General features: G+C 35.2%; 1 protein-coding gene across 7 annotated transcripts in view; it reads left to right on the forward strand.

Annotated features, from left to right (window-relative positions):
• rdx (BTB/POZ and MATH domain-containing protein rdx) overlaps positions 1 to 12,003 on the forward strand; it is a 277,849-nt gene that overhangs the window by 261,559 nt on the left and 4,287 nt on the right. For 6 of the 7 annotated variants that reach the window (XM_088227369.1, XM_088227368.1, XM_088227364.1 and 3 more), the window contains one exon: positions 5,374 to 5,581. In XM_088227369.1, the coding sequence (XP_088083495.1) occupies positions 5,504 to 5,581 (78 nt within the window). In that variant the 5' untranslated portion in view covers positions 5,374 to 5,503. Of the gene's footprint in view, positions 1 to 1,653; positions 2,003 to 5,373; positions 5,582 to 12,003 lie in introns of those variants that run through there. The other variant, XM_088227366.1, reaches the window with a different exon arrangement.

A 12,003-nucleotide genomic window follows, 5' to 3' on the forward strand; every position in this document is an offset into this window, starting at 1 on the left:
GGTGCCTTGCAGGAACAGGGTGGCGACAATCCATCTTAATTAGTTGCGGTGTTAAGATTCTATGTGTAAAGCATGTAAACGCGAAGGCCGTGAAAGCGCGCTTTTGACCGATCGCAACTAACAGTGCAGTGTGCGCTTCGCTTTCAATAATAATTATCTACGGACCACGGCTCCAGGAGACTGGAGACTTTCGAAATTTCCTGTAGTTTTATGGCGTACCCTCCAATAAAGCCTCGGCTGTAACTCAATATTAACTTCCGACAAATATTTGCTCTTATCCACAGCGTTTGCTCTAAAGCGAGAATTGAGGTCTCGAGCATTTTCTGCGCTACAGAAACCATGACAAATACGTCAGAATCGGCTCGTATTTTCAATATAATTTATGTGACGTCCAACATACTTCTAAATTAACACCAGTTTATAATTTTGAGGGCGACGCAAACGGAATATTTTACATTTCCTTTTTTTTTCGTTCGCATCGTAAAACCGAAGAGGTATTGTGTATTGTGCACTCTGACTCCGCCATTATTCATCTAAAGGGTTACCCAGTCAAAAAGTCAAGTAATGGATCATTCTCCATCACTCTCCCAAAATAAAAATTGATATCCCGCATAACTGAATATTGATGATACCATACACTATACGTATAAACGTACATTAGAATTTCTAGAACGAATAATAGTATTGTTACAAGTCCGTTTGTATCTAAAGAAGAAGCCTGATTAAGGAGTTGTATATTTGATGATCTCGGATAAGATTTAACAGGTGAGGGATGGATATCCATTTCACATCTGACGGCTTATTAAATTACGGCTAGAAAATAGATTCCATTCGGATGAATGGTTTCTGACGAATGAGCTTGAAGGGAGGGACAGGGTCGACTAATCCACATTAGTCTTGTAGAGAATTCTTTTTCTCGGGGGCGTAAAGCACCCAGAGCCGAACAGGTATAAATGTGCAATTTACTTTAGCCCACTTTGACTCCATTGTGTTTTTTATTATTCCTATGGCAGATGTTTTGAATTCGGCTATTAAACTAGCGGTTAGTATTTAATAAGTACATAAACTATCTATATTTCCCAACACTTTTTTTTTTAAATACATTAGTAATAAAATAAAATAAAACTTAGCATATATTTTTAGGCTTAAAATATCATGAAACATTCGTATCTTACCGATCCTTTTTAAGATTACAATTTAAATAATAAATGTACTAGGTATGAACGAGGTGTACGAGTATTGTGTTTAATAATAATTCTGATGTAAGTGGCATAATTGAAGTTTTTTGTGAAAGTTTTAGAAAATATTTTTGACCCTCGTACCTAATTTATTTGTAAATAAATACCCACTAAGTTACGCACAGAAAGTGTCATTGGAGCAATATTTCACCATAATCGCGTTCGTTTACTATTTATTCCATTATAATAACAACTGATTACTACGATTTCTTTCATATTTTTTATGCATATGTAAGCAAAACGCCCCCTGTTTTTAAGGGAAGTGGTTATTATAAAAAGGGACATTGTATTATGTTGCGGCGAAGCTGGGACTATGCACCGGTTGCAGTTTTGGTAGTATGAAAACGTCTCCTCCTTCGCTACCTGGTGCCTGCCCCGTAGACGAACACCTCGCGTCTCTGCGATTTCTCCTGTCAGTTTCCTACTGTCAAACGCCCGGTTCGGTCCTCTTCTCGCCGTGCGAAAGCGACACTTTCTTCACTACAATAATTCACGCGATATAATTTATTCATTCAAATCGACTTCTAATTTGTTAACCTGTAGTTACATAATTGATTGTACTTTTCGAAAGTATTTCGTGGTAATAATGTGAAATCATTCGTTCGAATATGTGTCATAAACGATATTATTAAGTTGTATTTTTTCTTGTGTGTGCATTTGTTCGGAGACAGATTCGAAATTGTTTATTTTAATTTATTTTTAAAAAGTACCATGTGTTGTGGGTGTCAATTGCATTGTGACATGTGTCGCTTAATAATAACAAGGTGAATATTTAATCAAACGGTTTAAAACCTTTTTTATTACTTGGAATCGATGCCCTAAATATTGTTTTTTACCGCGATGAATATACAATTATAATCATGTTTTAAAACGCTGTTTTTTGCCCCCGATACGATTTATCATAAAATATTATAATCGATAGTATACAGCTACATTATTTTATTTAGTTTGGTTTCACAGCAAACTATCAAGATTTAGTACCGGTTATTCTTTACCGAGTTTTGTCCTTCAACATCCTTCGCAATTTCGCATAGTATGTGTCTTTCAGTTTTATTTTTTGAATTCTTTTATGATGTTGAAATACGGACACATTTATTTTCCGAGAACTTGTTTATTCTTTATTCACATTTTTATTTAAGTAAAAGATTTTGATATACTGAATTTTTACCTTGTTTATAACTAAAAGGTATTTTGAATCTATTCTCGGTTTTATTCTGGTTGACCCTTGTATCACAATAAATAGACGAAGTTATTACATGAAGAGAAAAGGTTGTGATATCTCGTTTTAATTCTTCTAAGATTGGCAACCGAAGAAAGTGCAGAGAAATGCATTCTATCGGACGACTGCTTTTCCTCTCACTAAGTTCACCAGATCAAAGAGATACTAATTCATATAAATATGTAATATCTTTTCTAAAATTCTCTCCCGACGGCTCATTTTCTCCGCGATTCTTCGTGATCGAAAGTGAAATTAGCCGCTGATGAAATCGGATAATTTCGATATACATTTTCTCATGTTTTCTCTCCAAGCGTTTATTTTTTAGTAAGGTGATAACTTACCTTCAATTAATTAGTTTATAATTTTGTTTTTTTTTGTAATTTTTTTAGGTATTTTTTCTTAATATTTATTATGATAATGTATGAACAATTTATGGATTTCTAATTTTATCTTACCATGTCTTGGACAACAAAACTATTTTTTTCTAAGTAACATTATATGTAGGTATGTACGTTTAGGAACCGCATATTATTTAGGTATGAAAAATAAGTAGGCTTCTCAACTCACAAGTAAAATATTTACTCGACGTATTTTCTGGGCCCCGGTTACAATGGGGAGTTAACATTTGTCTTAATTTTTTTCTACAAAGTAAAATTAAGTTTTCTGTATGAAAAGCTGAATACGCATACATTTTTTTTCTTTTAAACATGTTCAATTATAGATTACCGACGAAGATACTTTAAATGTTTATGCAAATATACTCATTTTTGTACACAAATATCGATTTTTCTTTAAACAATCGAAGATAACTCCGTTAACTTCGTTGTAACCGGGGCCCTGATGTGTTATTACTTACTTCTTATGTTTTTTTATTGTAATTGCATTGTAAAATAAAAAAATATTACTTCCTTTATAATAATAGTAATAATATTCGCCTAATTTATATAGCCCTATTTTTGTTAAAAATCACCTCAAGGGACTTAATTTTTAATTTTAGGGTATGATAAATGAAAGAAATGGAATTTGGTATGTGATATGTGATGGGCAAGCTGTCTGATTTAACCTCAGAGTAATAAGGCGTCACAACTGTAGGGTACGCCATTTCGCTCTATTGCGTTGAACAAAAGCATTGCAAATTTTTGGTTTGGTTTTTGGTTCAAGAACAAACGTGTAACGGACGGTTTCGGCTTGCGCATCGGTACATATCAGGACGGTATAAAGTAACATCGATATTTATGTTCGAAAATATGTATATTTGCATGAAAATTCAAAATAAATTATATCTTCTCCTCTTGTCACTCTAATATAATGATTATTTATTTGTATATTGTTTTTCTTATAAGTATTATTTTTATTTTATTTATTTATTTGACTTTTTGTACATAATGTTAATTTTACATTGGCGGGCTTATTGCCAAATGGCAATTTCTTCCAACCAACCAATATTAAGTATTATGTTGTTAACAACATAACTAGTAACTTATGTTTTGATCATACTTTTTATATCTTAATTTAATTAACTTTTTGATTGCTTGTTTATATACCAATTCATAAGGGTTTATCTAATAACCCGTCGAATGGTTTAATTAAAAAAAATAAAAATATATATCGTGCCATAAAAGCTTTTTCTACGGCCGCGAGAGCGTTTGAAATAGCAGCCCAGGAGGCATTCGCGGTACATGGCCCATCCAACCGTATCGCCTCCGCTTGATGACAGTTACCACCGGAGTTTGCTGCATCCGTCTTCTTATTACCTCATTCCTTATAAAGTCGAAACTTATTCTTCTGAGACATCTATTTTCAAACCTCAGTAACTTTCTGTGTTGGGCCCTAGTGAGGTACCACGATTCGCATATGTAGAGGAAAATAGGTGTTACGCAGGCGTTAAATAGGCGGCATTTGGTTTTAAAAAATAGTATAATTTTTACTCTCTGATGGTGATAATACGTTAAAGCGTACATTGCCTATTTTTAAATGGTATTTTCATTAGTCCCGAAAATTAAGGGTGCGTCCTATTTATATATTTATTAAAAGAAAAAGCCATTATAATAAAAAAATACAATATTTACAATAAATTAAAATTATAGGCCAATTATAGTTTTTTATATATTACTAAATACAATGTCAAAAAGATGAAAAAGGCGTATATTTAAAAAGTACTCGGTCTTAAAAATCTATACGGAGTAACCCCAGATCAGCCTTCCCTTCTTTCTTCTTATTTTAATTATTATATATAAATAACGACATAAAAAGTCCACAGAGGGTAGAATGCAAACTCTGTTGGCTTATGTATAAATGACTGCACAACTCTGCTCCGGAATATCTAAGGGAACTATGCATTCCAGATGAACTAACTGATAGGCGTCTCACGCTTAGATCAGCTACGTCTACGGCGAGAGGAAAAGTTATTACACTAAATTTAGTGAACGCGCATTTGCGGTCGCAGGCCCTATGGCACGGAATGCTCTCCCAGCAGAGGTGCGAGGCTGTGAAAGTGAAGTGATGTTTCGGAAAAAACTTAAAACCCACTTGTTCTCTAAATCATTTGCATAAATCCGTAGCATTTGACAACAAAATATATTTATTCATTAGTTTATACATACATTTTTACAAAATAGGCAAAAAAAACACTCTGGAAAATTCTGCTTGTACTTGGAGTAGGCTCAGTATATGAAGGGTCGGCAAGCCAGAAATATAAGTATGCCTAATGTTGCAATCGGTTCCTATATGGGCAAATGCCTGTTCTAAGAAACCGATTTGTTGCGGCGAATATGGTTTTAATTAAATTACAAATTCAAGAGCTTCAATTAATTATTTTATCTATAGAATCACTATGTAAAGCGCCCTTGAGGTATTATATTACGAAAATGGCGCTGTATAAGTTATCCATAATAATAAGGAGTTTTCCCGTTCCAGGTTGCCGGTGGCGAGCGAGTGTCCAGGCTCTCAGGCGGGCGGCGGCGGCGCGCAGCAGCAGCAGCAGCAGCAGCAGCAGCAGCAGCAGTCGGGGCGCGTGTCCTCCGCGCACACGGCGGGCGGCGGCGGCATGGCCGTCAGCCGCGTGCCCAGCCCGCCCCTGCAGGACGGGAACACGCCCGTCGCCGAGAACTGGTGCTTTACCCAGGTGACTAAACTACCCACGTATAATTACGTAGCCCGTAGTAGTAGTCCCGGCGCACGGTGAATGCACTTCTGTGCGTGAAACAGAACCAGAACCCTGAACGGCTGTTCTGCTGTGAAAATCCCGAATAAGGAAATCAAGTGGAGATAATTTTGCCTCGTTGTGTAGTTGTTGGCGCGTTCGCCTACCATTTTTATGATCCTGGCAGGACGGACGTGAAACATTGATTTTAAAGGTTGTTTAAACCAGCGTTTCCCAGCCGTTGAGATTTTCTGCCCGTCCGCAAAAATACTTGTCGCCCATTTGATATTTATATACTAAAAAAAGCCATTTGTCATTTCTATACCTGTTGTAATATAATATTAAAATTATTTTATATATTATATATTATTTTTTTTTTAGCAAAATAGCTTATTTTTTCTCCTATTTTCACCGGTCCGCGGGCTTAAAAAGGTTGGGAAACGCTGGTTTAAACTGCAATATTTCATTGTTCCTGGACTGCCGCCTGACGCGTAGGACTAATCACCCTACTTTCATGTAACAGATGATCTTAATACGCTGCATTTGCTTTACCAATGCATAGCCCTTTGCACCACTGAGTGCGGAAATGGGAATGATGATGATGATTGGTAACTGCCGATTTCTATAGACACCCATACCTTCCAAATATCGATAACTCTTTTATTCTTCAAATAAATTCATTCGGTAAATAGGTACTAATTTTGTAAACACCCGCAAATGACAAATATCTAAAACTCTCTTTTAATGAGGCATAATGCCTCTAACTTAAGTTTTCTTGACTTAAAAAATATCAGCTTTTATTGATATTCATTTGTACATCTTTGAAAGCATGCGTTAAAAATACTACGTTTGCGAAATTTAATGAGTTGCACATGCGAATTTCTTGAACAAAGTTCTTTTGTATATTCACTACTGACGTACTGTCGAGAAAATACAGAACCAATAATGTTAATATGGCATGAAGAAACGTGAAAAATAAAAAGCAATTTATTATTTTTAAAATAATGATAAATATTGGCAGATTTATCCTCCTTATTGATAAAAATGCAATTACTCTCGCACTCAATCATGCGTTTCATTCGTGTAGCAATAACATCTGCTCTTATCTCTGATCCGAGACTGTTGCATTGCGACAGTATATCGTCCCGCGTCCTGCTCCCCCGGCCCTAACCACATCCTCGGGTGCCTTGGGTTGACAGGTGGTGTAATTCGGGCAGAAGAGAAGCCTTATTTTACTGCGGTCCTGACAAATACTCCAGTACAAGCGCTTTATAAATTTCTTGTAACCGAGCGAAAGCAACTTCCGGTTGAAAGCTCACCCTCAACATCCTGTGTACCATTTGTGCTTTGATGATAATTAATTTTGTTTCCCTTGTCACATTTACTTATTTATTATTGATACTGTATCAACAATAAAATTTTTCTTATTTTTCGTTCATGCCCGAAATTGAATTTTTCATTCAGTGCTGATGTTGGAAGACTGACCTCTCCCGCGCTTACTAAAAACTTACTTTATGAAATGTACATGTGAAGTATGAGACATTAAAATGTCCATAACTAACAACATAAAAAAACGGTAATTTCTTTTTGGTTTTGTTTCGTGTGATCCTGATCAAATACTTTTATAATTTCTGCCCGTTTTATAATTACTATCATTAATTACTTTTTTTTTCAGCAAAATTCTGTCTTTCAACTTTTAACCTCTTTAGATCTATATTATATCTTCTTGTGATTCGGTGTTACGCTCGATACGATATCTGTTGTTCAATAAAATAACTATTATGATCATACTCGGAGGTCTTGTGTTTCCGTCGCCGATTGGGCCAAGTGGAAAATTTGAACAGGGTTCTGTAAATATTGGTTCTGTATAACTCAAAGATATGACTTGTGTACATTACACGTGGGGAATACTCTAGTGGGCTCAATGACCCTATGCCGAGTTACTTTAAAACTTTGTAAACGCCACTTTCAATAATGTAAATAAAAATAAAGTCCTAAAGGATCTGACAAATAACTATTGTCTAGTTGTCTAGTAAAATATATATCAATCCTAATTAGGAATGCGTTGTCGATATTCAGGGCCCTTGTTCTGTAACTAATTCGTTTCGTATATTCATTCCTATCGCGTGAGAGGAAAGCGATATACGACGTTATTTGCGTTAGATTGAGATGGATAGATGACGAACGAACTTACGGAACGAAATTGTGACAGAATAAGCCTGCAGGTAGCGAAGCGTGGGTGGTAGGTATTAGTTATTATTAATGAAAGATTGAGAGTATAATTTCAATTTGTAATGTAAGTACTAAGCAATTATTCAAAACGACACAGACGCAACAGTTCATCTGAACTCTGAATTATTAATCCATTTATTTAGTGCTTATGCTTATCATTTTCTTGTCTTGCGCAATTAAAAACAGTTTGCAATGTTTGTCTTCTGTGTTTGATATTTTTGATAACAGTTATGCTTATCACGAGAAATCACACACATATATCTAATATGACACGTGTCACTGATTTGAGATTTATCATTAGGGCAAAAATCAAATCTGTTCACTTCTGCGTCAACTCCGCATATATTTATAAAACAGAATATATTATCGTCATACGAAACCTTCATATTATTATATGCGTCAATGTTGCGCCACAAGCTTCGATATTTCGAATAAATTATCTGAAACGTACTAGGTACTTTTTTATTGTACAGTTTTGTAGAGGAATAAAAATAATGGTCCATCGAATTTGGCAAACTGACCATAGGCGGCGGGACGCGGTCGCTGACCGAAGCATTCCGACATCTCAGGATTGTCTTCTGTGCGAATATACATAGCTGTAAGTAATTGAACTTGCAACTTTAATACAATCGTAATATACCTATACCAAAGTAAAATTGTTGAAAACTAAATGAGAGCACGAATTTATCGCTCGTTTTTACCAAACTTCCAAGAGATCGTTCAACTGCGCCCATGAAATATAACATTATCTTTTTCGCCCAATGGTGCATAAGACATTGCATAGGATTGATGCTGGGTTAAATAAATTCACAAGAATAAAACATATACATAAACTTCTGTCTGTATATGATCCGGTGTTAGGTTATCCCGATTCAGTATTATTTAATTACAGTAAACTTATTTAGAAGTAGGTAGGTTGTTATAATTAAACGATACGCGATTATAATCTATATAGGATAACTTTAAAAAAAAAAGGAATAAGCCTCTATTTTAGAGGCATGTCAGATGGGAAACAGAGGGAAGGGAAGGAAGTTATGAAAAATACACCACAACACCCAGACCAACAGAAAAAATATTTCTTGGATTTTCTCTTGCAACTGGCGGAAATCGAACCCGCGGTGCCGGCTTCACAGTTGGCCGTCAAACCAACTGCGCCACGGCGCCTGTCTGAGATTTATTTTTCTTCATCAAATCATTAAAATTGCACCAAAAACCAACAACTAGAATATCTCGCTGTGATCGTAGAACACGACGCGTGTGATTTTCTTCAACTTCACTTGAGAGCGGTTGTTTTTGTTGTTGTTGATGTTTTATGTCATAAGTCAGTAAGTACACAAGTATATCCTTTGATACTTAGTTATATATTTGAAAAAAAAAACCTTTTTAAGATCAAATATAAAAGAAAGTCAATGTAGCATTTTTCCCACATCCGTCGTTGCTCTACGATTTTTTTAAAATCATTGACGTTACCAATAACGTAAATAAAAGTAGTTGAGACGATTTTTGTTTACTGATATTTAGGTTGAGGAATACAAACTAATTGGATTAAAGTACCGACCGTTAATTTGTTGTTAATTATAAAATTTCACTAATACATTTGAATCTTTAAAAGTATATTATACTTGTGAAGTCTGAAGGCATTATCACCCTGGCCCTCTCGTGTATCATATCATATATGTAGCAAATGTCGGTATTCCTCTGTGGCCGGGTTGCGGTAATGGGCCGAAGTCTTACTTAGTATAGTATATAGAGTTAGTATAGCGTGGAGTGGCCTGACCGGGTCGACGGCCGTTGTCCGGAGGATGGCCGACCTTGATCTATTGTGTCATCGCCACCGCACTCCGCACAGCAACATTGCCTATCCCATTTACGCAATACGGATTTCTAACCGCCTCGCCTCGTCTTCTCGCCCCGTTTGTTTGCGTCTTTCCTCTGTCAGGACACTTAGTGGAACGATACTATAAAAAATTAAAAGTCAAATTTTACAGTTAAATAAAGTATAGTTTCGAGTCTCGATTCAGGAAGGGGAGGGGCTAACGGTAAAGAGTTAAGATGCCGACATACAAAAAGTAAATCGAGAATCGGAAGCCCACTGCTCTGTTTTTTTTTCAAATATGATAAATCCATAGAATTTTAATATACCATAAGGCGCGTAGAATCAAGTTTGCATACATCGCACTGTGTCCAAAAGTTTGCCGAATGCCCTCCCACTGCATGACATCCCACCTCCGCGCATGCATGAAGTGGCCGCGTAATGTTGCCAAACCGTGAAGAATATATTATCATAACACAAAAATAACGTAATTTTGTGTTATGTTTTACCATAAATAACATTTTACTGACTGAAACTATAAAAAAAACAGATAATTTTACTAGGCAAACGTAAAAAAAATTAAATAATCATTTAGTAATTAAGTCAAATCAATAAAGTTTGATATTCTAAGGGTAATTAATAGAAAGCCGGGTAAAAAAATTGACTACCCTGGTGATACTGACAAAATGTCCGCCTTGTTTTATTTAACAATCTGACAGACGGTAAAATAATCGAATTCTTAAATTATATTTTTTGTGAACTCGCTACTTATACATGAAATGTAATCCCACCCTATTCCTTTTTAATCCCAGCAATATTTTGACACTTAAAAACGAGACAACACGGCGTAGTTTAATTTTAATCGGCAGTTGCGTACTAAGCGACGTCTACAGAGTAACTAATTGCCGAAACGTAAAACTACTCAGTTATGAGTAATTTTGTCCACTTCAGTTTGATGCGCGTACGCGGTTTCTGGACTTTTATAATTCTATGGATAAAACGTATTTATTGAAGTTGTATCCGTATATGAAGTGATAGCCCCGAAAAAGGCGAGCCCGTAAAAAAATGATTTTTTAAAATCCGTTTCATTCCGGCGCATTCTAATATATTTTCAAATTTTGTGCTAATAAGGCGCACGTAAAATTATTTATGTATTTCATTGAAAAAGTAATTATTTTCCGATGATGACAGACTCGGACCTAGGTTCAATTATTTTGAATACAAATGGCGTTTTGATAGTTTCAGGCTTCAGGAACCCAATATATATATATATATTTTGTTTTAGTCAAAGTTTATCATAAATGGTGATAATGTAGTAAAGAATGAAAAATATGGTAAAGCAGTTTTAACTTAATGCTGTTTTACTCGTGTTTTAGTTCATGAGAAAAAATGCAGATAGGATGGATGCATTGCCAAAAAAAGGGTTTAATCAGTCGTTCGGATATTTATGATGCAGGGGGCTGTAAATTGTAAAATCCATTGTATTATAATAAAAAATGTAATTTAATGAAACATTTTTTTCTCAAAATGGTCAAACAATTCTCACAAAATGACAAAAAATAAACATTACATGCCATTTCCCCTTAGGGGTGGGCTGAGAGGATAAAACGCCACTCCACTTTGTCTTTGCATGCAGACCTTGTTTCTTCTACATTCATATACATCTTCTTATGCACACACGTCGATTATTCCGAGTTTTTACGTGTCAATCTTCAAGAATTTGTTATGCCCTATCCCTCGGCCCGTTTTCAACATCTATCAACATTAGCATCGTAAATCTTTTAGCTATTCTATCGCTGTCTATTAAATATATGTGGTATAAAAACATGATTTTTTATTAATTAACACTTGATTATGAATCAAATCCGTAGTATAGTTTCTTTTCTTCCCCCTTTTTATGTTTTTTTGGGAGTAGAAACGCGCCGAAAAACTATTATTTAACATTAGTTTGGTCCGATCTAGTTTTTGTTTATTTTTGTATGTTTTTTTTATGTATAATAAAAAATTAAATTAAATAAATTATTTGTCAATATAATTTTAATCACTGGTTTTTTTACAAAAAGGAAACCAGTGGCAATAAATTCACGATTTTACCATCTCACGTAAATTACATAATTTTAGTTATTACAATATTATTGAACCATTTTTCGAGTTACGCAAATATGATTACTGTGGAAAGTAATTTTAAAATAATGTACGATCATTTATTTGCGTCTGTCCCGTCTTAAATGCTCGAAACGTTCCGGGTTCTCTCCCCGGCCACGACTCGGGTTTCCTGGCTGGAAGGGATTTCCGCTACCTACAGGTCCGATGACCTTATTGGCTATTAGGCTCAAAACCGGAAATTCCCCTAGAAAAT

This window comes from Micrasema longulum, unplaced genomic scaffold, assembly GCF_059751315.1.
Source record: "Micrasema longulum isolate JH-2025_06_02 unplaced genomic scaffold, ASM5975131v1 h1tg000501l, whole genome shotgun sequence".
NCBI lineage: Eukaryota > Metazoa > Arthropoda > Insecta > Trichoptera > Brachycentridae > Micrasema > Micrasema longulum.